The sequence below is a fragment of the Henckelia pumila genome, chromosome 3, assembly GCF_033568475.1.
Source record: "Henckelia pumila isolate YLH828 chromosome 3, ASM3356847v2, whole genome shotgun sequence".
Lineage (NCBI taxonomy): Eukaryota > Viridiplantae > Streptophyta > Magnoliopsida > Lamiales > Gesneriaceae > Henckelia > Henckelia pumila.
In genome coordinates, this window is record NC_133122.1 from 199,233,342 (window position 1) to 199,259,490 (window position 26,149).

General features: G+C 35.5%; 5 protein-coding genes across 6 annotated transcripts; 2 read left to right on the plus strand and 3 right to left on the minus strand.

Moving 5' to 3' along the window:
• Window positions 1-255: 255 nt before the first annotated feature.
• Window positions 256-3,130, minus strand: LOC140886437 (pentatricopeptide repeat-containing protein At4g21300-like). Of its 2 annotated transcripts, XM_073293012.1 has the most exons (2): window positions 3,062-3,092; window positions 256-2,688 (listed from the first exon to the last, which is right to left on the minus strand). In XM_073293012.1, exon 2 carries the CDS (start codon window positions 2,653-2,655, stop codon window positions 478-480), a length of 2,178 nt encoding a protein of 725 aa, XP_073149113.1. In that variant the 5' UTR covers window positions 2,656-2,688; window positions 3,062-3,092; the 3' UTR covers window positions 256-477. The 2 variants fall into 2 exon arrangements, with proteins under 2 accessions (XP_073149113.1, XP_073149112.1); XM_073293011.1 differs by having other exon boundaries at window positions 256-3,130.
• A 7,940-nt stretch (window positions 3,131-11,070) lies between these two features.
• On the plus strand, window positions 11,071-12,198 carry LOC140891280 (photosystem I reaction center subunit III, chloroplastic). The gene is made up of 3 exons (XM_073299694.1): window positions 11,071-11,485; window positions 11,615-11,938; window positions 12,038-12,198. Exons 1-2 carry the CDS (start codon window positions 11,121-11,123, stop codon window positions 11,922-11,924), a joined length of 675 nt encoding a protein of 224 aa, XP_073155795.1. The 5' UTR covers window positions 11,071-11,120; the 3' UTR covers window positions 11,925-11,938; window positions 12,038-12,198.
• Window positions 12,199-13,541: 1,343 nt separating this feature from the next.
• LOC140893577 (pectinesterase inhibitor-like) lies at window positions 13,542-14,331 on the minus strand. The gene has a single exon (XM_073302658.1). It carries the CDS (start codon window positions 14,305-14,307, stop codon window positions 13,738-13,740), a length of 570 nt encoding a protein of 189 aa, XP_073158759.1. The 5' UTR covers window positions 14,308-14,331; the 3' UTR covers window positions 13,542-13,737.
• Window positions 14,332-14,717: 386 nt separating this feature from the next.
• Window positions 14,718-17,099, minus strand: LOC140890443 (U-box domain-containing protein 30-like). Its single transcript, XM_073298225.1, has one exon. The coding sequence runs from the start codon at window positions 16,411-16,413 to the stop codon at window positions 15,064-15,066; it is 1,350 nt and encodes a 449-aa protein (XP_073154326.1). The 5' UTR covers window positions 16,414-17,099; the 3' UTR covers window positions 14,718-15,063.
• Window positions 17,100-21,227: 4,128 nt separating this feature from the next.
• On the plus strand, window positions 21,228-24,624 carry LOC140887725 (pentatricopeptide repeat-containing protein At1g73710-like). Its single transcript, XM_073295164.1, has one exon. It carries the CDS (start codon window positions 21,314-21,316, stop codon window positions 24,266-24,268), a length of 2,955 nt encoding a protein of 984 aa, XP_073151265.1. The 5' UTR covers window positions 21,228-21,313; the 3' UTR covers window positions 24,269-24,624.
• Window positions 24,625-26,149: the final 1,525 nt, after the last annotated feature.

Genomic DNA, 26,149 nt, shown 5'->3' on the forward strand with positions numbered 1-26,149 from the left:
ATAATTATAATATAATATAATATAATATAATATATATCTCAAGTCCCAAACAGTGTGAATAATCAATATACTGACTCCATAATTACCACTTGCTGCACTACATAGACGTACGTTGTGAACCGTCAAATTTGTCCTCCACCTTAAACGCTGACAGATAGACCACACTACCTTTACCAAAAGATGACTTGCAAAAGCGACTTGTCTTTGGGATCACCTTCTAAAGAAAATTATGACATTTTCTCAATATGTTTCATGACAAAAAACAACCCATAATTTCAATAGAACAAGACAACATCAAGATAATTGTGCTCTTCAATAAAGAAATGAATGCAAAAAAACAAGAGATGCCAATAGATGACATTTGAGCCATCTCTGGAATCTTTGATATTCTTGCTGAAAATTTTGATGATATGCCCCGTGACCACAAAATAGATTATAGAAATGAACGTTGAGGAATATTTAAATGAAAATTTTCCTTCATTCTGGAAGACAGAGAAGAAGAGGAACATATCCTTCATTCTGGAGCTCAATAAGCAAATTTTTCAACAACAGATAGATTTCACAAGCTTGAGGGTGAGATTTATCAGCGGCAGCAAACATATGGGAGGACTTATTGACTTCAATCCAACTGTAACCAGGTAGTTTGATCACTCCTCGTTCTTTCATGATATGTCGAATTTGATGAACCCGCTCCCATTTTCCAGAATCAGCATGCAGGTTTGATAACAGCATATAGTAACCAGAATTTTGTGGTTCCAAAGTAAATAGAGTATCGGAAGCCATTTCGGCTAGCTCAAGGTTTCCATGAACTCGGCAAGCACCCAATAATGTGCCCCATATGCCCGCATCAGGAATAAATGGCATGCCCTTGATCACTTGAAGTGCTTCTTCTAAACGACCATAACGACCAAACATATCGATTAAGCACGCATAGTGTTCAATCCTTGGTGAAACTTCATAATCTTGGGTCATGATATGGAAGTAACGTTTTCCTTCCTCAACATCCCCCGAATGGCTAAAAGCCGATAAAATGGCAAGAAAAGTGACATGGTCCGGTTGAAATCCCTGATCCTCCATTCTATGAAATAAGGCTAGGCATTGCTTAAGATGGCCATGGTTGCCATATGCAGCGATAATGCTATTCCAAGATACTTCACTTTTGGACTCCATGGTGTCGAAAACATGTTGTGCTAGATCCAAATTGCCACATTTAGCGTACATGTCTACTAATGCGCTATCAGCAAATAAATCAGAATTGAGTGGACTTCGGATCATAAAGCTATGTATCTGTTTTCCATAATGCAGAGCAGACAAATTTGAACAGGCAGACAGAGCAGCTGATATGCTTACAGGGTCATACTCAGCTCCTTCCATCCCCATGCGTCTGAAAAGATCAATGGCCACTTCAGGTTTACCGTTCTGGCTACAGCTAGTAATGATCGAGTTCCAACAAATGGAGTCACGTTCGCTCATCCTAGTGAAAACAAGATGGCCAAGATCTACCCTTCCACATTTTGCATACATGTCTGTTATCGCACTTCCAACGTAGCACCTACCCTCGAGCCCTTTTCTTATGATGTTACCATGCAATTCTTTACCCAATTTCAGGCTGGCCAAACCTGCACAAGCAGGAAGAACACTTGCTAAAGTTATGGCATTGGGCTTGAGTTTCTTACAAAGCAACCATCGAAAAACTTCCAAGGCATCAATGCTCATCCCATTGAGCACGAATCCCGAGATCATGGCAGAGTATATGACTATATCCACTGCAGAGCTTTGGTCAAAGACCTTGCAGGCGTTATCAACATCCTTGCACTTGAAATACATATCAATCAGAGCGTTCTTCAGAAACAAATCCAATAACAACCCATATCTTATAATATAACAGTGCATTTCCTTTCCTAGTTTGAGGCAACCTGATTCAGAGACTGAAGGGAGCAGGGTTGCAAAAGTTCTTGAGTCTGGTTTCACAACAGATGAAGCCATTTGCCGAAACAAAACCAATGCATCATTCATAAATCCATTTTGAACATACCCACCAATCATCCCATTCCAAGTGACAAGATCGTGTTGCATGACAGAATCGAACAGTTTTCTAGCCTCAGACAAGCAACGGGATTTTGCGTACATTGAGACTAGAGAGTTGGCCACCGGAGCTTCCATCTCCAAGCCACACCTGATGACTAAGCTGTGAAGCTGCGCACCAGACTGCTCCATCGATTTAGAACCACACATGCTAAGAACACATGCGTAAGTTACAGAATCGGGCTTCACTTCACTTTTCCTCATGTCCTCAAACAACCCAATTACATTGTGCATCAACTCATCGTACTTTAAATAACCATTAAGCATCATATTCCACAAAACAACATCCTTTACTGGCAATTTATCAAACAATCCACGTGCAAGGCCTAAAGCATCATTCTCCGAATAGAATTTGACCAAAGCACTGCCCACATACACATCCAATTCAAAACCCAGATCTCGAATCATCGCATGAATATATTTCAGTAAATCAACAGCGTGCAAGCCACCACAAGCTTTTATCACGAAAGGAAAAGTATATTTATCTGGAAGAGTGCCAAAAGCGAGCATCTTGAAGTAAAACAAAACTGCAAGATCGAAATAACCCATCGCCATAAATCCTCTTATCATCCAATTCCAAGGGGCAGCGTAGCGCAACTGAAGCTGAAAAAACAATTTCTTGGCATCAAAATATCTGTTACACAGAATGTACATACCCAAGATTCTTGCACCCAAAATACCCATGTTTTGAAATCCATTGACAGTAATCTGGGCGTGGATTTGCAGCACTTGTTGAACAACGGAAGGAGATAAAGAAGGGTCTTTTACTCGTAAAAGTGGTGCGAGATGGGATGCCAAAACGTCCTCAGTGAAGGGAAAATAAAGGATCTCGCTTGGTAGGTGACTAATGGTTGTGTGGAAACAATGTTTACAGGAAGGCGAATCTTTCAAGAGGATTGACGCAAATGAGATCAAAATCCTCTTGAGCATTTATACAATTAAATTCCAATTATCATTCTTCTGCCAATTGTTTTACCTCAGTTCAAGAGTCTTAAACCCTGCTTCCATATTTTGCTTCGCCCAATCTCGCTTCCAATCTGGGGTTTTGTTAACCGCGACGGGAGTTAGTCTCCCAGAATTCTGTTTTTCATAAAAATATTTATTTATTATTATTATTTTTTAACATAATCTATTTTCTTTTTTTGCATATCTCGGTATAAATTATAATTACTATTTTTAGAGAGTTTTTATTTTTTAAAAAATTAATTAAGAGATATCTTGACGAAACATTTTTTTTTAGTTCTCCAATAATTTTATAAACTATCCAATAAATTTTGTTAAAATTTAATATCTATTATAATACTTTCTTATTGTATCGATATAACATTACCATATTAGGTTCTTACAAAATTAGGTTTATAAAAAGTCCAATTTTACAAAATTATTATAAAGTATCGATATAACATGACCATATTTTGTTACATTCTTATAAAGAATTCGAACTACTTTTAACTTTATACGATTTGCTTTGCTTTTAAATAAAAATTCTTTAATTATTTAATTAGGCATATGCATATATATATATATATATATAGATTTTTTTTATGGTGCCCAACACTATATGCCCACTTCATGCCCACCATGTACAATAGATGAGTTGACCGGTACAATAGATAAGTTGACTTGTATATGGTGGACATGAAATGGGCATATAGTGTTGGGCACCATAAAAAAACTATATATATATATATATATGATGTGAGATGATTTATTTATAAATTATACATGTTCAAAATGTTAATTATGTATGCTAGTCATTTAGCAAAAACTATAATATGTGGTAATAATTAAGATAAGAGTAATGTTACATGTACAACGAAATTTATACAATAATGTTTATATCATACAAAATTCAATACAAAAATTAAATTTATCAAATCTAATGATATATTAAATGCAAAATCACACGATATAATATCATAATTTCACGACATAATTATTGTAGATATCATTGTTATACGATATATTGGTTGTACTTATAACATTTATTTATTTATATTTATAGTAATTTAAATATGCATGTTGATTACTCTTTTACAGGATGAAACATCCCGTCAAAAAAAAAATACAAACACAATCATATTTTAACAACATATATCTTATATAAGTGTTTATCATCTCATAAAAAAGTAAAAAAGTATGAGACGTGGTTATAACTATCAAAATACCACGCGTAAATTTCTCTTCTAATCAATGGAAATAATTTTTTCATTTCAACATGATAGATCGTGTCTGTAAGATTTTATTATCATATAACCGATGAAGACTAATTGATCGTTTGAGTGTGATCACTACAAAACAAACGGATTTCGCACCGGTTATTTATAAGCTTTAGATGCGGTTTGCCACCGCTTCTAAATTATTACCTCTGGTTCAATTCCCGTCTCGCTTGTTGGCGCAGCTAAAGGTTTTAGAAGCGGAAGTCGCTCCCGGTGGTACAACTCATATAACCTTTTTGATTGGTATTCAATTAAGGCGGCTGCTGAACCGCATCTATAGGCATCTGTTAGAGCGGTTATGAAACGTAGCTACAGTTTTGGTTTCAGTCACATTCTCTACTATTAGCAACGATCAATACTCGTTTTTTAATTCATTGATTTAGCGTCGGTGGTATTACCGCTTCGATAGATACTCCCGCTGCGGTGCTACAACCGCTTCTATAGATACTCCTGCAGCGGTGGTATAACCGCTGCTATAGGTCCTATCGGTGCGGTTGTAAACCGCGGCGAATGCGTCAATAGCATCGGAGAATAACCGCTTATATACATTGATATAGAAGCGGTTCACAAATACTTCAGATTCATTGGTATTTGTGCGTAACCTAAGATTTAACATCGGCTATTAACCATTTGTAATGCTTGATTCTATAGCGGTTTTGAACCGCCCTTATATCTTTATCCGATAATCATGTGTTCTAAAAGCGGTTTTCAAGATTGATTTAACCAAAAATTAGTAATGGTTATAGTTTTTTTTCTAATTGTTAGATGAATCGTTGCTATAGATTTTGTATATCTATACACTCTTTTTACCACGGTTTGCTGCTAAATATTGCATACTACAGTGGTGCATTCCCAACCGCAATTCAAGAATAATATATAATAAAAACAAATAAACTTTTATACCAAGCAAAACCACACATCAATCCACAGAATAAAATAACTCCATCAACAAATAAGTCTCCATAAAACATACGAAAATGATAATAAAAACCAAAGTACTTGTCATTAACATTCTAACTAGAAATTATGTTATTCCCGTGGTGAAGATTTGCGCATACTTCCATTTGTGGTTGAAAGAGTATTTCTGTGCTAATTCATAATATCCTCCATCACAGCTGCCATCTAAAAAATAAATATAATTTTAAAATCATTAATTTACACAAATAATTATAACTTATTTCTTGGGATAAAGAATTTATACTTGCCTTGGTAGTGACTCGGGTTCATGAGATCCTCCAGCAGTTTCAGATGTCATAGTTTGCATGATGCGCGTGTTAAATGTTGCATATGTTGTTCTTGCATCTGTCTCATCATTCGTGCCTCTATTTCTGCCTCCCTTTGATTTTGGCGAGCTTCCATATCTCTCATTTTCTCTTCCATTTCCTTAAATTTGTCTGATATATCTGGAGTAGAATGAGAGGTTTGAATATGTGAGGACTCGGATTATAATCATATAATCAAGGATAATCATTCAAAAATCAACAGAGAGTCCGGACCAAAAGGTCAAGAATTTAATTTTTTTTTTTCAATAGGCATGCACGGACCCCGTGCACCTTCCGTGCCCGGGTCCGTGCATTATTGTGTAGTCAAGGGTTCGGAGGCCACAAAATACACGGACCCCGTGCACACCTCCGTGCACAGGTCTGTGCACTCAAAATGCACAAAACCCAACTCTCTGAATAAATGCACGGACTCCATGCACCCTCCATGCCCGGGTCCGTGCCCAACATTTCAAATTCTTCAAGTTACTGTGTAACGACCCACTGTATCAAGACGGGTCTTTTCAGCGTGCTTATGTCCTCACTCACACGCACCCTGAGTAACTTCCCAGGGGGTCACCCATCCTATAATTGCCCCAAGTCAAGCACGCTTAACTTTGGAGTTCTTATGTGATGAGCTTCCGAAAAGAAGATGCACCTTCTTGATATGAGCAGTACATATGAAATCTTTTAAGCCCTCCTCAACTATGTAGTCCCATACCTACACAGTCTCAGAATCCCCTCTCATTCCGGCACGGGATCGGTTCATTCATGTCTCCCTCCGCCTAGAAGCCTACCAAGAGCCGCTCATTGTCCGTGCAACCTCTTGGCACCGGCGATCACTCCCTGCCTCATCAGCCCCGGGCGTCACATGCCCACCAGCTTCCGCTTGGTTCGTCCCCGAACCATACCGTACTAAGAGAGGTCGGCTTTGATACCATTTGTAACGACCCACTGTATCAAGACGGGTCTTTTCAGCGTGCTTATGTCCTCACTCACACGCACCCTGAGTAACTTCCCAGGGGGTCACCCATCCTATAATTGCCCCAAGTCAAGCACGCTTAACTTTGGAGTTCTTATGTGATGAGCTTCCGAAAAGAAGATGCACCTTCTTGATATGAGCAGTACATATGAAATCTTTTAAGCCCTCCTCAACTATGTAGTCCCATACCTACACAGTCTCAGAATCCCCTCTCATTCCGGCACGGGATCGGTTCATTCATGTCTCCCTCCGCCTAGAAGCCTACCAAGAGCCGCTCATTGTCCGTGCAACCTCTTGGCACCGGCGATCACTCCCTGCCTCATCAGCCCCGGGCGTCACATGTTACTGCCTTGGAACGAAAGCACACGGACCCATGCACGGATGCATGTCCGTGGTCTGTGCATGACAAAGTGCGAGGGAACACGGACCCTCACCCGGACCTACACACGGGGTCCGTGCCCTGTGATTTTTTTGAAAAAATAAAAGAACAGACAACAGTTCATGCAATCCAAAATCAACTCAAATACTCAATCTCAACCTACACCATGCATAAATTCAATACATGATAGTTTTAAGTTGTACAATAATCGATCTAGTAGAACATGCATCAATTCTAAGTTCTACCATTCAAAATACAACCCCAAAGGAGTTCGAATACAAAGTTCAACATGTAAACCAAGCCCTCTCTTCTATCGTCACAATCCCAGTCTAGTCATGCTACCTCTGACTCAAACCTGTCATACCTGTTGCCAAGTACACATACAAAACAAGACAACAGCCGGATAACTCCGGTGAGAATACAATTTCCAGTAAAAAAAACAAAACATGCAATATCAAGTAATATCAAATCATGATATATATAACAACGAGACAAGCAATTCAAGATCATATATCCAATTCAACATGTAATAAAGTTTCTATATCAATTCCCGATATAGTGTAGATGCAATGAATGTCTCATGAGTTTCTTTTATTATCAAGGTTCGTATCCAATCTCAACATCAAGATTCATATCCGATCTTGATATAATTATCCCAACTCCTCGTAGTTCGTATCCGACTACATAATGTATATATGTGGATGCATATGAACGAATGTAATCACATTCTTAATCAACAACAATTAAACATAGAAGTATGTGGTTTTAGGAACTCGAGAATCGATCGAAACTCAAGTACCCTTAATCAATTCTAAGTCGTCTTTTACCTCTTCTTGATTCGACGTAGTTGCGAACTGGACAAGCTATAAGAACAAGAATTCAAATCAGAATCCATTCAATCGTAATTCGACGATTAAAGTAAACTCGTTATCGTTTCTTGATCAATTCTTCAACGGTTCGAATATGCTAATTCTGAACTCCACGATCTTCAAATAAATCTGTATGGAGATACAAAACAATACAATATCAACCAATCAATTCAAAACCATTCAAAAACTTAATTCCAACTCCTATAATCCGGAAATCTAAAATCGGCGGCATAACGGCTATAAATTCAACTAACCGTATATGCAAACCTCAATCTAACAATTCTAACAACTCATAACAACAATAATTCATCCAATTCAATCCAATTCCAACAAATATAAAAAACCCAAAATCTCGAATTATGCCTAAAAATTCATAACAATTCCGAATGACGTTCTTTTTTTGATCCGACTGCAAATATACGATCTATCTTATCTCAAGAACGTTATATCCGAATTTCATCAAATTCTAACGCCGTCCAAAAATTGACATAAAACCGATCGAAGAAAAAATTACCGTACAACGGAGCATTCGATGCCGTGATCGCAAAAATGCCTTCCGATTTAATTTCTAACGGACGGATCGAGCGAAAACTGAAATCAAAAAGCTTGAAGAAACGTTGGGTGCTCTTCAATGGAGGGAACGGCTTAGGGAAGAAGGAGGAAGACTAGTCAAAAAGGTAAGGGCCAAGTGTTATATAATAAATCTCATTTTTGCACTTTGGTCCCCGAAATCTCAAAAATTACGATTCAGTCCCTCAGCGAATAACAATTAAATCCTCGAATTTCTTAATCTCCGATTATCAATTTTAATCTTATAAAATCTCGTTTAGGCTAATTTTGGAGTGTTACAAAATATAAATGGGCATACACTTACAACGCTCAGGAAATACTTGACTAGGCAATGCCTCGGCTCCCATACATCGAACTCGACCAGAATGTTCAGGTTCAAATACATCACTATATAAAAATAAAATTAACATCAAACAATATGTAATAGTTTTAACAATAATTATGAAACTATAACAAAAAAATTATTACCAGAATGCTTCCTCGTGCACTTCTATTGGTTGTGTTCCCTGGGGCTTATTGATGAGATGACGTTGTACAGACTCCTCAAATAATTCCTAACATTTTCAAATTAATCTCTAGGAAGGATGCGACATCATGTACCGATTAGTGAAGGTTGTGATCTATGTAGATTTTCTTATGACTCAACATGCCATGATTTATTCTACTGTAGTGCTATTAAGCATCTCTGGAAGCCCACTCAATATGCAGCCTCGATTCGTGGAGGTCAATGGGCTGGAACGTTGGATTTTTGTTGGTGGATGGAGGAGAAATTGAGAAAGGAGGAATTTGAGAGTTTTGCAATGCATGTTTGGGTTGTCTGAAAGTCTAAACAAAATTATCTGCATGGTGACAGGAAGGGTCCAATTATAATTGATATGAGATGGAGTTCGGCTCTTCTCTTTGTCTTTCGTAAAGCTAAAGATATCGGTAGAATAAGCTTGGTGTCGGAGAGGGATCGTACGGTGAGGAACTGGGTGGCGCCAAGTTTAAATGCAGTAAAGCTTAATACAGATGCAGCAATCAACCCTGCTTTGAATCAATATAGCATTGGGGGTGTTGTGCGGGATAGCCAAGGTCGTCTACTGTTGGCCTTGGGTAAGCAAATCACTCGGCCTCTTTCCGTTGTCTATGGTGAACTACTGGCAATCAGGGAAGGGGTTAATCTTCTTTATGAAAAGAACTTCAGAAATGTGCAGATTAAAACAAATTTTTTTTTGGCAGTGCAAACAGTCACTACCAATGAGAAACATCTTGGATATGTTGGTATATGTGCAGAGGAAATATAATCAATGTTGAAGATGCGAGTGGTCTCTAAGCTTGGTCATATCGGCAGAGAAGCTAATAGAGTAGCACATAATATTGCTCAATTTGTTTTTTCTTCTTTCGAGTTATATTTTATTTGAGTAAATGGTGAATTTTCTTCTTGTTTGGTTAAACTTGTAATGAATAATTCATCTTAATAAAATTGTGAGTTTTTCTTTAAAAAAACAAGTAGTTCCTTGATATAAAATGTCATTAGTACATATATTTGCATGCACTAAATTTTAATATAATGAGAAATTTTATGTTAAATATAAAGTATCATTTATATTGTAGTATTTTTTTTCCCCTTTATCAGATGTTGCTCAAATTGATTTTTTTCCTGATAAAAATAATAAGTTAGTGGGAATTGAAAATTAATTTTTTTTATGTTTTATATGCCAAAATGAGTTGGAATAGATATATCTACACAATAATAAAGTACTACAGAGATATCTCTAACTTTTTTTAAAAAAAAAAATAATACAGAGAGTATAGATCTATTCTCATTAATACTCAATAAAATCAAAATCACGCTAGTGTGGCCATTTGGAGGGAAAAAAATATATAATATCAACCATATTTTTTTCTTTCTTACTATATTTTTGGCCCGAATTCTAAAACTGTGCATTAAACTACGAGGAGTTTGTGGGAAATTTCATGGTATCTTTAGATTAATATCTTAAAGGTGTATTAAAGGGTGACATGCATTAAAAAATAGATTTACCTTGACATAAATTGATTAATGTTCATTGTTGGATGCACATTTAGGCATTGTTTGGCTCGAGTATAAATAATTTATGTATAACTTATCTTATCATATCACTCGTTCTTCTCATCATATTATTTATTCATATATTAATTATTTATTTTGCATCAATCAAATCATTAATCATTTATCTTATATCAATCAAATCATTAAATTTAAATTACTATATTACCCCTATAAATAATATTATTCATATTTTATTTATTTTTAAAAAGACAAAATAATAATTTATCATTTTTATATATAATTTAATGAGTCAAATCAAATCAACTATAATCTGTCAATCAAATCAATTGCTTTATTAACTATCATTTTTATTTATTTTTTATTATATTTTATTATTTATCTATCTTATTTATCCTATCACACGAACCAAACAGTGTCTTATGATTGTTTTAACCTTAATTAAATTGTTTAGTTCATAAAAATAAAATAATTTAAATTCAGAATATTCGATTTGTATATATAATAAGATTTATCTAGTGTAACTTGTGGAGGCAACACGAATGCTGCTGAATTCCAGGATAAATTAAGCCCCGCGACACCCAATCAATTACATCCAACTCAGCCTCAATCCAATCTTATCCTCTCTCACATCCACCAATCCTTTCTCCACAAAAATCTACAATATATCATCTTCTCTCCTGGACAAAATCCCTCTGAGAATCTCAATCTGAAACCAGATTACAATGTCGCTCACCATCCCCGCTAATCTTTCCACCCCCAGATTGGGTTCTCTGGCCTCCACAAGAACAAGGCCCGCCGCCATAGTTTGCCAGGCAGGTGCTCCCCACACAGAGGAATCATCTTCCTCCTCTGGTTCTCAGCTCAAGGCTTTCTCCGCCGCACTCGCGATTTCATCCATCATTCTCTCGGCCCCCGTGCTTCCGGCGTCTGCCGACATCTCTGGCCTCACCCCATGCAAGGAGTCCAAGCAATTCGCCAAGCGTGAGAAGCTGGAGATCAAGAAACTCGAGTCTTCCCTCAAGCTATATGCACCTGACAGTGCTCCTGCTCTTGCCATTAATGCCACCATCGAGAAAACCAAGAGAAGGTGAAGATATTGTTATCTCCCTTCCCTTTTTTTTTCTTATTCAGTACTAGGATTATTTTGATTTTTTAGAATCATTAGGCATTGGTTCTAAAAGAATGCATCTTTTGCTGCTTATGATCATCCCCATAGGTTCGATAATTACGGTAAGCAAGGGCTGTTGTGTGGATCGGATGGCTTACCACACTTGATCGTCAGCGGGGATCAGAGACACTGGGGTGAATTCATCACTCCAGGGATCTTGTTCTTGTACATTGCGGGATGGATCGGGTGGGTCGGTAGGAGCTATCTGATCGCCATAAGGGACGATAAAAAGCCGACCATGAAGGAGATCATCATCGACGTCCCATTGGCTAACTCCCTCATCTGGAGAGGCTTCATCTGGCCTGTTGCAGCCTACAGAGAGTTCTTGAATGGGGAACTCATTGATCCAAATGTCTAAATCCTCATTCTCAGGTGCCGAAAACTCATTACTTACTCGTGGATGTCTCTGTTTTGTACCTTGATCTGTGCAAGAAATGAATACTCATTGGTAACTTGTGGTTTTTGATGTAGGTTTAGACATGATGAGATGGGAAGAGAAGATCAGTGAAGGAGTTTTTTATGGCAATTGTGTGCAGTGATGGCAAATTCTTGTATCTATTACCTGTTATATCGTACTGAATCTTTTGTTTGTCATTGGAAACTAAAGTGAATTAACTCCCCCTTCTCTTGCATGTTCAGTGGTAGCTCTTTTATCTGTTCTTTGTCTTTAATCAGTTACACAAGTAAATTAATCCATGTTTAGTTAGTTTTTCTTCAAACTTATATTCGACTAATGCTGCGTTTCGAACTGACTTACATTTCTTTACTATATTCTTAGTACATATTTCCTTGAAATTGTGAAAAAAGAAAAAGAGAGTGGCTTGGAATTACTTGTGAAATTAACACTACTTTCCTCAAGAACTCAAAAGTCATGGAATGCAATCCAATGATACTATGGTAGTGTTTGTGAAAGCTTTTAAGAATCATTTTTCAACTTTTCTTTCATAAAATTTCACAAATTTTCAAGATTTTGTGAAAAAAAAGCTGAGAATTGCTTTTTAAAAGCTATCTCAAACACTAACTATATATTTCTTGACACGCTGTGGTACGTGTAGATTTAACCTGGGAATTAGTATTCGAAACCAAATGTACAAGGACATTATAATCACCAACACGATTGAATGCAATGGATATATAGGATGTCGCATGCCATAGGCTTTATTTGTGGCCATGTTTTGATGTAAAGCCTTCAATATATATAAGTCAAGCTCGTCGAGTTAGCCCATCCCCTTATACAATATAATAGGGTTGGGTTATGATTAAACAACTCATGTAGAGACAGATCAAAATAGATTAGCCCGCTTGGGTTGCGAGTTGAGGCGAGCTAGGCAGGCCGGAGCTACGTTGTCCCATCAAATTTTTTTTAAAAAAATAAATTTCTAACTTATATTAATTATTTGTGAATTGTTGTATGAAAACCCTTCCATTTACAATATATTGTTTGAGAAGTTAAAGCTAGCTGGTATTTGATGTACTCATAATGTTTTACTTTTGTGTTATATATATATATATATATATATATATATATATATATATATAGTTAGGTTTTATGTATGTACGTTATCCATGCATATTGCTCGAGTACGTGGTATTTTATTTAAAATATAATCGGTGGTATTGAAATATTTTATTTTTTGACACAAAAAAATAATCATCTTACATATCAATTTTGCTAAACAAATTTGCGATTTGATCTTACTCATGAAAAATTTATACATGGTCAATACAAATATGGTTCCGCCGATCCAAAATTTACTCTTTTTTTCTTTTTTCGGGTTGAGGTTTTTCCCACACTGTCAAATAGACAGGGCGATCCGTTTGAATCTCGGATAGCTCTATTTTGATGTACATAAGAAAGAGCTTCAACAAGAAATTCAAATTCATGGGAATTTCGTCCAATGAATATCTATTGCATTAGCATTTTCTCACATATATATCATGTGATCATTCAAGAAACATAGTATGCTGTAAAAAAGTGATCCTCAATTTACATCCAATCTTGAATTTCAATCCCACCACCATAAAAATAGGATTGAAGCAACACTTTTTAAGTATCGTATCAAGAAGATTAATTGTTTATCGAAAACTTATTTCTATCCATTTTTATTTTTATTTTTACAAAAAAAACATCTCTTGCATGGCTGCATGTTCCCCAGCAAATTAATCTACTTTCATCGGTCCCTCTTCTCCTTCAACAAACAGTCCACGGCCACCTTCACCAGATCCACATACACCCCGAATTCCACATTCATTTTCTGAATACGAGCCGGATCATACGCGCCATTATCGAAATCGTTATTGCAGCTCTTCACTTCATCAATAACATCATCGACTAGCACGGGAATCATGCCGCTATAGTACTCCTTCTTGCGCAGCTTCTCTTTCGCCTCGTTCAGATCACGGATCGCATCGTCGTAGTTCTTCTTGCACGAAAAGTATTTCACCTTGAGCTTTTCGTTCTTGGACTCCTCCCCGAGGCGACTGAGTTTATCCTTGGTTTCTTTGGCTTTTTCTTTAGCCAAATCTATGGAGACTTCCACCACACCTTTGGTGTCTGTGTGGAATTTGCTGCGCTCTGATTTCAGTAGCTTCCAGCACAAATCGGGATCATGGGTTTTGGAGCAGAGATCTCTCAGCTCTCCATCCTTCTCTTTCTTGTGCTGGTGGCGAGTCGATGAAGCGGGAATGGCAAACATCAAAATTATGGAGATTAATGAGATTATTCCAATCAAATTAGCCATTTTTTGAAGAAAAAAAAATTAGTGTTTTTTGTTTCTTGTATGTTGAGATAGGCTTGTGCGGGATGCTATTAATATGAGAATATTATTGTCGTTACTTTATCAAAATTAATGCTCATTTATAAGTAAGTCTTAAATGAAGTATTTTAAATTGCTTGGAGACTATTTACGTTTCTTGTTTGTTACAATTATTAATGTTATAATTCGTGACATGAAGGGAGTTGGGGCCGTTCCATATAATTAATTTTTGACCACTTTATTGACTAGACAAAATTTTTAAAGAAATATCGTGAGAACTTTCGAATTAATTTGTTCACTCCTAATATGACTTCTAAGACATTATATTGAATAAATTTAACCAAATAAATAGATTATGATTATCCATAAATTGCACATATATAGAACAAGGGGACTGGGGAGGCCAAAGAAGCCAGTTTATACTAAACTCTACACTCTCATTAAGGCATAAATAAACAAAACTTGTACAAAGTTGCCAAAGGAAAATTGGACCATGAACGGCAGAGGATAGCAGAGATTGATGGAACTATGCAGCTGCTAAACAATTACAATTGCAGTTGCTAGCTCCACCAAATACCATATGCCAAAACCCACCAAATCTTTTAGAAACTTTACAAAAGAAATCACACAAATCCTGAAAATCATTACAGTCTGGGATTCTAGTTGAATCGGACCGAGATAGTACTCTTCGAATCCGGAAGCATGTCTGTGTATAAGAATATCGATCTCAATCTTAGGTGTTTATTGAATCGTTCTGGTGAGTTTGCACTTGGAAATGAAGATGGTGTCCGAATAATTCAGGCTGCAAAGCTTCAAAAGCTCAGCCGCCCGCTGCTTAAGATCGGCGTTGCATCCGCTCTGGATAACAAGAAGAAGTTTTGCTGCGAGACCCGCGTCCACAGCCACCAAGGAGCATTCCTCGGGGGATAGTTTGCATACAGACCACAAGATTGAGAGTGCATGCCGCGTACAGTTTTCCGAAATTCTCATTAGAAGTTTAACCGTAGCCGGTATAGTGTTGGAACAATCCTTCAGAGCCTCTCTCCCTTCAGGCACAGAGGATAAGGCATCCAATACGAAAAGGGCTAGTTCCATGCACTCGGGATTCAAGAAAGGCATCAACTCTACCAATTGAGGCACAGCTCCAATGCTCACAATCAAACTTCGGACTTGCTTGTGAGTGCAAATAAGCTTCAGAAGACCGAGGGCGGGTAAATGTCCATAAGGTTGTTTCCTATCCCTCACCAGTCTCAACAAAGCAACCAAAAGGCTATGGCTTGATATAGTTTCAGCTCGGAAATCCTTCTCCTCCATCAATGTTTCGATCAGCCGTATACAATTCACCTTTGTTTCAATCGACCCTTCATTCAAGATATCCACGACTGATGAAACCTTTGCAGGTTGCATCAAATTTGATTTTGAATCCGAACTCAGATTCAAATTCACAAGAATGGCGATAACTTCAGACCCTACAGCATACGAAGTAAACGGGCCTAGTAAAGACAAAAGAAGGGTCACCCCACCTTCATCAATAATGGTCTTCCTGGCAGTTGAATGGCTCCCAACAACTTGCCTCAGCTCCTTCAATGTTTGGATTCGCACCTGACCCTTGACCTTTTTAAGGGTAATCAGAAGCTCCGATGCCCGGCCCTGGGCATCTTCGGATCTCTTCTTCATTTGCACGTACTTCTGAGAAAACCAAGTGTAGATTAAATGGTAAAGGGTCCTGTTGGGCGTAACCGTGTCATCCCAGAGTTCTTGCATTGTGGTGGGGCAAGTGTAGTGCCCCAGGCTAAACCATTTGAGAATGTTGGCTTTCTCGTAAGTTTGCCCAGTGCAAAGAGTGACCGGATCTTGCATGGTTTCGAGAGAAATAGGACAAATAAACACAGATGGGATTTCTTGTAAATTAAGCTCTTCAATCATCTTTTTCAGATCCAATTTCTCCCCAACTCCACCGCCGTAACCCCCTAGCTCAACTCCACCCAAAACTCCATCTTTAACAGCAGTATCCAGATCTAACACACGCCCATCTACGCCTCCCTCAATCCCAACAAACCCATCTTTCTTTAAAGGCAGAAACATAGGCATCTGGGCGACCTTCCTCCGACCAAAAAAATTTGTCCGGTTTTTTTTTTTATGTAGCAAAAACCCCGTGTGAAAACACTGCCAATAATCTTCCCACCGGAACAATTTCAAGAAAGTACATTACACAAACAGCTACCACACATGAATTCAGTGAAAAAAGGATGAACAAAAAATGAAAGTTTCCCCAAAGCACATCGCTTTCATTGACGCTAACAAGCAACAATCCTCTCTTTCAAAAGTAACACCTTTATTTTCCTCTCCACACACCCTTATCTCTCTCTCTCTCTCTTCACTTTCTGTGATTATCTCTTTTTACTGGTCAAAAGACTCATCAACACCATCATACAACACATCATATGACATTCACAATCGATATTCTTCCCAAAAATCAATGCTCTCCAACTTCCCCTTCAAGCTTTCTAAAAGAGTAAACCAGACATATCTTCAAGAAAAAAGATGCAATTTTGAGCCAAAAATGCAACATACATGAAGACTATTTCCAAGACCCAAATAAAAAAAAAACCTGTCAAAATGGGGAGAAGAGCTCAGAAGCTGCTATTCAACAGAAAAACAAAACAAGAGAGATAATTGGAGATGAGAGAGAAAAGGGCACCTCCAGCAAAGCCTCCTCTGCTGAGCTTCTCCTCTTTTTTCTACTTTGCTGTTCTTGGGGCCAGCCCACTTGTTGATTAGAGAGCCTCGACTTGTAATAGAATAGTAAAGATTTTAAATAAATATATACTTAAAATTGTCTCGATATACCAAATATATACGAATATTAATAATATGAGTTGGAAATTTGCTTAAAATATAAAACTTGGGAATAATGTTAAAGTGACAGCTTGACCGCCGTGACAATGTTGCCTTTTCCCGTGTGGCTTTGACTGCATTTTGCACTTTGCTTTTACATGTACCCAATTTCAAAATTGTTTAAATTAAATATGGTGTCAAATTTTATTACATGATATTATCCTAATTTTGGATATAATTGTGGTTTTGAAAATTAATAAGGAATATGTTAATTGAAAATTGAGACTGTAGTGAGATGACAAAACATTAGTATATACACTTGGAAAAGTGTGAGAAAATAAATTATAATATTTGTTCTTATTTTGGATATGAAACAATAACACAAAAACTCTTTTAGAAATGGCTCACCAAATTATCACGAAAAACTCTATATAACTTGACCATTAAAAAATTTTAGTTTTTATGTTAGATCATTATTTTCACTTAGAATATAGATCAAATCAAGTTATTTTACGAATATAGATCGTCTTATATGAGACTTAGCAAAACAAATTCCAGCTAACAATTAAGTGCTAATTACTACTAAACCGAAAAATCAATGAAATTTTAGCTGAAGTCAGTACACCACTATTTTTTTTTTGAAAGTTTGATTAAGTTAAATTTAAATGCATATAAAATGTAAATGTCTCACTTAATTGAAAGGAAAAAATAATCGACCGTGATAATGGAATTATTTGAAAATCACTACTTTAACTGGTCGATTTGCAAGAATTTCTTACTTTTCGTTATGTTTTTTTTAGAGTACTTTTCGTAATATGTCGTAGATGCTATGATAAATCAATTCAATAATTCTGATCGGTTAAAATATGTATCATATAATTTAGAAATAATCTAATATCTAAATTTCATATCAAGTTCAAAATAAGATCTCGATTGCATCAACCAAAATAAATTATGTAGCATATGTCCAACTAATTTTAGCAATTAAATAAATAGAGTTAACAAATACATTTGTATATTATATAGTAGTGAAGCAGAATATTTTAGAAGAAAGTGGCAGCAATTTCAGTGGACCGTGACAGTGTTTGGTTTGACTGTGTGAGGCCTTATCACTTTGGCTTCGCTTTAGCAAATGTGTTTATCCAATCAAATGCTGCCAGCTCAGCATTGTGGTGGGCCTTTAATTAATTACATCCTCGTGGGCTGTTTTCTAATTTGATTTATTTAGCTTCCCCTCAAATGGATGGTGATTATTATTATAATCAACGGACCGTGAACTAAAGTATTTTTTAAATATTTTATAGTAAAATTTATTATTTTTGAAATCGAAATAATAAAAGAAGAAATAAAATTTATTATAATATAATAAATTATGTAGTTAGTACATAGAATTTTTTTTTAAAAAAAATTAGTACAAAATTATTGTGTTATATAGAGTAAAAAATATTATCATCGCAATACGTGTTTTCTTGACTAATCTTCACATAAAAATCGATTCTATAAACATGAATCATTTGAAATTATCTTACGATCTATATCAATAATAAAAAAATATTAAATTTTCTCATAAAAATTGAATTTTTTTTGTAAATCACATCGAGTAAGAATTTCATCTCACATCTCAGGTAGATGATAGTATATGGGTTTTTTAAAAATAATTTACAATAGACTGACACCTTTTTTTTTGTTTAAAAAAAAACATTATAATGGGAGTGAACTGATTCTGGATCCAGTCAAACACCCGATCTCAATGCGGGGCATAAATAAATGCGTCCAGCTTGAATAGTTATTAAATAATAAGATTTATTAAATTCGTAATATCCCATCAAAAGCTTATAATAATTTTCTAAAAGCTTTAGTTAGAAGGCAGGTCTCGTGGTGGTTCCAACTTTCTGTATGGTTTGTCCCCCTTTTGTCATGCTCAAACACACTACGTGTGGTATTCATGGGAATGTCCCATCATTTTACCATCGATATTTAGTGTCATCTAGGTTATTCATTATTTATCATTAACTCTCATGATATGGTTTGATTTTTTTTTAAAAAAAAAAAAATTAAGAATAATTTAGCTTTGATAGTGGATGTTGCATTTAGTTGGAACGATTTGATTTGAATGAGCATATGCAAAATGTATTTCTGATGACATTCGTCTTGACCATATTTTGAAATTTATCACAATTATGACCGGAAATGTTTAACTCGGTATGAAATAAATTTGAAATTATATTAGGTTATGTTTGGATGGAGAAATTTGAGTGAATTTGATAAATCAAATTCATTTGGTTCGAAATTATAATGGAAAATTTGAAATCTTTTTGTTTTATCCAAGTACAATTTCATGCTTCGGTTTCGAATCCACTACCCAACTTATTTATTTTCAAATGATTTGATTCGAAATCCTCTCACTAATTTAAATAATATTTCGATTTTTAGTGCCAAAAAACAAATTTGTTGAAAATGTGCATGCACTAGAAAGATTCAGAATTCATAATAAGTTTTTTCATCATATATATATATATATATATTTGATGTACAAGAAGACAGTTCGTGTTCATAACATGTAACATTAATCTATAAGACGTACAAAATATCACATCAATCAATGCTCATATAACTGTCCACGGTGAGTGTCCATGAAATCAATATTCATTCGGTAATCGATAATCCGATATTCCCATTTTACTATTTTAGTGGAACCGCTGACCCTTTACAAGATTCATGGGATATGGGCCTCAATTGGACTATACCTGCCTCTGTCCTTTTGGATCCACAGCCTGAAAAAAGCCCAATATGTCCAACAAGTAACGGGATGCGGACTCCAAATACTTCATAACTAGACGTCGGGCTACAGTATGGGCCGGATTTTGAATAAGATCTTAAGCTTTCTTGTCCACATTCAAATTTGAATCCCATTAGTTGACCAAACCCATGGCATTCTTAAGTTCAAGTGATATAGGGTGAAAAAATATATAAATTTTCAAATAAAAAACGAATAATTTATGCCACAAGGTTATAACTGAAAAATAATCATAATAACAAGACCCCAATTATTTAGTTAGTAATACAACATTAATGGTTTCTGCAATCATTTCGTACCAGTAATTATATCTTGTATCTGTTGAAGATTTTGATTATTAGGTTTAAGAATAATTTTTTTCTCCAATTTACAAAATATTAGTGTAATACGCTAAATATTAATTTATTATTTTTATATTATGCTTAATTATTTAATCTATGAGCCAACCGAGTGATTAACTGAAGTAGTAGGGGATGTAAACGAGCCGATGCGAGCTTTTGAATGTTCAAGCTTGATTTATTTACAAACGAGCCGAGCCCGAGCTTATTTAACGAATATATTCATAGCTCACGAGCTTATTCGAGCTTTTATCGAGCCTAAACGAGCTTAATATATTTAAACTATAAATTTAAATATTCATTAAATTAATTAAAAACTAAATTATATATTTGAAAAAAAATATAATATTATTATTAAAATTTGTAATTTTATTCTAATAAATTAATTTTTATAGATTTTTCAATATTTTTCATAAGTAAAGTGTAAATTTATAAATAAAATATCAATACTATTATTTTTTCGTCTAAGGGATGACTTACGAGCTTGTTAACGAGCATGTTCACGAGCTAACGAGCCGAATATTGTAAAGTTCGAGCTTGGTTCGTTTGCCTTAACGAGCTTCATTAAACGAGCTCGAACGAGCTTTTAACGAACCGAGACCCGAACAGTTCGCGAACCGTTCGTCTCATTTGCATCCCTATGAAGTAGACATATGGGTGCCATCAATCATAGTCATGAGTTTCATCAAGAAAACTATGTACAATAGTGAAATATATATATTTAAATTCCGATTTTGTTGTAGTTGTTTATGTATAATATCTGGTTTATTCAATATAAAAGGGAGGAAATGGAATTTAGTTGTTTTTTTAAAAAAAGGAGCATTTATTTTTAAAAAAATCGATAAAATGAACTGAAAAGAATACATATTTTTATAAATTAAAAATAAAAATAGGTAAAATAAATTTCATAAATGTTATCGGCTGCCCCGATTCGAAATCAGGATGAGGCCGAAGTCCAAAGCCTAATTTTGCAAATCTCAAAGTATCGCTGCTGCCTCTCGGCGGTACGATACCGAACATGAAGCTTCAGCCTTGCGGTAGCGGTCGAGCTTCTACTGATGTTGGATTTTCAACTCAAGCTCCGTGTAAGCTCCAAGCTACTTGTTTTCCTTTCTATGGTCAGCTTTTTCTTGGGTTTCAATCACAAAATCATCTCCTATTTGGAACTAGTATGTACACCAACCGAAAGATTTCGATTGTCGGCAAACAAAATGGTGGGTTTGTGGGGGTTAAGTCTCTGGGTCATTCCAAGATTGTTGATATACCGAAGAACGTGCATAAGGGAAAGACTAATAAAAAATATGGGGGCATATTGCCGTCCATTTTGCGGTCTTTAGAGGCCGAGAATGATGTTGAGAATACCCTTGAGTTGTACTATGGGAAGCTTAGTCCCAAAGAGCAAACCGTGATTCTTAAAGAACAACGCAGGTGGGACAAGGTTTTGAGGGTGTTTGAGTGGTTTAAGTCTCAGAAAGATTATGCTCCCAATGTAATTCACTATAATGTGGTGCTTAGGGCCTTGGGCAGAGCTCAGAAATGGGATGAGTTGAGGCGTTGTTGGATCGAGATGTCCAAATTTGGAGTCTTTCCCACGAATAATACATATGGAATGCTTGTCGATGTGTATGGAAAGGCAGGGTTGGTGAGAGAGGCCCTTTTATGGATCAAACATATGATTTCGAGAGGAATTTTCCCGGATGAAGTTACTATGTCTACGGTGATTAAGGTTTTGAAGGACGCAGAGGAATATGACAAGGCTGATAGGTTCTACAAGGATTGGTGTGTAGGGAGGATTGCATTGGATCATCTTGATTTGGAAAATGTGGGTGATCGGCCTTTTAGTGCGAAGGAGTTTTTGTTGACTGAGCTTTTTCGGACTGGTGGGAGGACAAAATCACCCACAGATTCGAGCACATTGGAAAAGGATTGTTCTGTAAGAAAACCATGTCTTACTGCTACTTATAATACTCTCATAGACTTGTACGGAAAGGCCGGTCGCTTGAAAGATGCCGCCAATGTGTTTTCTGATATGTTGAAGTCTGGCGTGGCGCTGGATACATTTACTTTCAACACAATGATATTCACTTGTGGTTGTCAGGGTTATATGTCTGAGGCTGAGGCATTGTTCAGTAAGATGGAGGAAATGGGGATTTTTCCGGATACAAAAACTTACAACATATTCCTCTCCTTGTATGCTAATGTGGGGAACATTGATGCGGTTTTTCGGTGCTATAGAAAGATTAGGGAGGCTGGTCTTTTCCCTGATGATGTGACCCACAGGGCTTTTCTAAAAATTCTATGTGAAAGGAATATGGTTCAGGAGGTAGAGGCCGTGATCGAAGAAATGGAGAACTCGGAAATGCGTATCAACGAGCACTCTGTTCCCATACTTGCAAAGATGTATGTTACTGAAGGATTAACAGAACGGGCAACATTCTTGGTTGAGAAGTCTGAATCATGTGGGTGGTTGTCATCTAGGACATATGCTGCTATAATGGATGTATATGCAGAGAAGGGACTTTGGGGTGAAGCAGAGGCATTATTTTATGCTATAAGGGATGGCAGTAAAAAGAAGGAAGTTTTGGAGTATAATGTCATGATGAAAGCCTATGGTAAGGCAGAACTATATGACAAAGCTATACATCTCTTCAAGGGTATGAGAAATCAAGGAACATGGCCAGACGAGTGCACATTTAACTCTCTTATACAAATGTTAGCTGGAGGTGCTTTAGTGGATGAAGCAAGAAGCCTTATGACTGAAATGCAAGAAGCAGGATTTAAGCCCTCTTGTTTAACCTTCTCCGCTATTATTGCTAGTCTCACAAAGAAAAATAGTCTATTTGATGCAGTTTATGAGTATCAAGAAATGCTTCGAGCTAATGTAAAGCCAAATGAAGTTGTTTATGGGTTGTTAATCGATGCTTTTGCCGAGGCTGGAAAATTTGAAGATGTCATTCATTATTTCAATGTCATGGAAGATTCTGGGATTCCAGCAAATCAAATAGTTTTGACCTCCATGATCAAGGCCTACGGGAAAATTGGGTCTGTGGAAGGAGCAAAACAGTTGTATGAGAGGATGAAAAATTTGGATGGAGGTCCTGATATTGTAGCATCCAATAGCATGCTTAATTTATATGCAGAATTAGGAATTGTGTCAGAAGCAAGGTTGCTATATAATTATTTACGGGAGAAAAATTGTGCTGATGGGATTACATTTGCGACCATGATGTATGCTTATAAAAACATGGGCATGCTTGATGAAGCCATTGAAGTTGCGGAGGAGATGAAAAAGTCAGGTTTGGTGAGGGACTGTGTAACATTTAATAAAGTTATGGCTTGCTATTCCACGTATGGGAAGCTAGTTGAGTGTGGTGAATTGCTGCATGAAATGTTGATGAATCACAAGATTTTCCCTGATGGGGGAACCTTCAAAGTGCTTTTTACTGTGTTAAAGAAGGCTGGCATTTCTGATGAAGCTGTGGAACAGCTCAAGTCATCTTACCAGGAAGGGAAACCATTCGCCAAGCAAGCTGTGATAACCTCTGTTTTCTCTATAGTTGGCCTGCATGCATATGCTCTTGAATCCTGTGGAACCCTTAGGAACAAAGACGTGGGCTTCAATTCCTTGGCATACAATGCTGCAATCCGTGCATATGTAGCGTATGGGAAAACCGATGAAGCATTGAAAATGTTTATGAGAATGCAAGATGAGGGACTTGAGCCAGACATCGTCACTTTAATTAGTCTTGTTAATTGTTACGGAAAAGCTGGCTTGGTCGAAGGTATAAAGCGCATATATAGCCAATTAAAGTATGGAGCTGTTGAGCCAAACGAATCCTTGTACAAGGCCGTAATAGATGCTTACAAAAATTCCAATAGGCATGACCTTGCTGAATTGGTTTCGCAAGAGATGAGATTTGCTTTTGATACCCAACCATTTACGTATTCTGATGTTGAAGATGCACATTTGTGATTGGGGCACTGTGGAACTTCAAGGGTGTACACAGGATTCAGGGAAACATGTGTTCAAGTTTCTATGGAAACCGCTGAATTTTGTCATAAGCTGGACCAAAAGATTGGTAATTTGATTCAGATAAGTGTGAACTGTGAAGAAGTCTCTCTCATTTCGACATGAATACAGAACGAAACAGGAAGATGTTAGGTCATGTTTCCATTATTTTGAGTTCGGGCATACCTTTTATTCTCGATTGAAATATGAAAATATTATATTAGCTAATGTATATAGATAATAATATATTAAATATCAATTAATATTTTTGTTGTAGATGATATGTAAACATTAATGTTGTGAAATATCATTGGTTAATTTTAACGAAACTTAGCTTTATACTTCAATTTAATATAATTTTGTAGTCGAAGTGTTTCATTTAGAATTCGACATATTCACTTTGATTGTTTTTATATTGTAAATTACTAAACAAAATTCAATGAAGATTGTATTCAGAATATTGAATCATAAAAGACTAAAATTTTGATTTGTGGTAGTGGAAGCCACCAAAGAGATTCAATAATTTTTAAAAAATACGAAAATTTTCAAAATTCGTAATTTTTATTTATTTTTTAATTTTATGATATATAATAATTATTTTTTGTTTATTTTTATTTTAACTAATTCAAATTCTCATACTTGCTAAAGTTTTTTTTTTTTTTGAGAAAAATTCTCATATTTGCTAAAGTTAATTAATAATGACATAAAATAACACTTCCGTGCATCATACTATTGAAATACTATTTTTTTTATGTGGTTATGTATTAAAAAATTGTTTGGATTATTTTAGTGATTCTAAAAATAATAATAATAATAATAATAATAATAATAATAATTATTATTATTATTATTATTATTATTATTATTATTATTATTATTATTATAGATTGGAACAAATAATCTAATTGATGACATTGATATTAAACGCATTTTATTATTATTTTATGAATGAGTAGAAAATTTATTATTATCATTCTTACTATTTTCTTCATTTTTATTACTAAATGGAACAAATAATCGAATCAATGTGTATATAGTATTAAATATATTAACATTTTTGAATTAGTATATTATTATGATATATTCTTAATATTTCATCATCACAAATAATCTGATTTTTTTTTTTTCCGAAAGCCGCCTGTTGTGGCGGGGGGTTAAGCGGACAATGGCGAAACCAGGATTTCAGTTCCACCCGGGCTAAAATTTTTTAGCGAAAAATTCAAAAATCATGAAAGCTGAAAACACCGATTTTGTAGAAAAAATAGTAAAATTTTTTATTAAAAAAAACAGAAAAAATCGCATCAAAATTAGTTACAAAAATATTAAATATTTATCATCGTATATAGAAATTTCATAATTGTTTGGTCGATATATACTTTATAAAATTGGGAACATTATAATATCAAAGATCTTTATAAGATGAAAAGTGAAGAATATGACACTAACACAATAGTAGATTTGAAAAAAAACCCATTTTTTGTTTTTTTGGACTAGTTTTGAAAACTAAAAGGTGGGCTACTTCATGTTTTTAATTGGGCTCCCCGGACTAATATAACATTAGCCCCAAAAATAAAACTTAAAATTTATTTTTAAATTTTTGGTCCATATAAAAAAATTTAAAAAAATTGGGTCACCCGGGCTTCAAAGCCTGCCTCCGCCCTTGTAGGCGAACCCCTACCCATTTATTAGATAAAAAATGAATTATAAAAGAAAAAGATTAGGCCAAAACCTCTCTAAAAGTTCAAATAATCTAGTTAATATTAAATTTATCTATTGTTTTTTTATCAAAGTAGTAGGAATAGTATTACTATCATTATCATTTTAATAATAATTATTATTATTCAG

Excerpts from the sequence above, each read along its gene's own strand:
- LOC140893577 (XM_073302658.1), bottom strand. The coding sequence starts at position 14,307 with ATGGCTAATTTGATTGGAATAATCTCATTAATCTCCATAATTTTGATG.
- LOC140890443 (XM_073298225.1), bottom strand. The coding sequence starts at position 16,413 with ATGCCTATGTTTCTGCCTTTAAAGAAAGATGGGTTTGTTGGGATTGAG.
- LOC140891280 (XM_073299694.1), top strand. The coding sequence starts at position 11,121 with ATGTCGCTCACCATCCCCGCTAATCTTTCCACCCCCAGATTGGGTTCT. Across the intron at positions 11,486-11,614 it reads ATCGAGAAAACCAAGAGAAG|GTTCGATAATTACGGTAAGC; the intron begins GTGAAGATATTG and ends TCATCCCCATAG.
- LOC140886437 (XM_073293011.1), bottom strand. The coding sequence starts at position 3,015 with ATGCTCAAGAGGATTTTGATCTCATTTGCGTCAATCCTCTTGAAAGAT.
- LOC140887725 (XM_073295164.1), top strand. The coding sequence starts at position 21,314 with ATGAAGCTTCAGCCTTGCGGTAGCGGTCGAGCTTCTACTGATGTTGGA.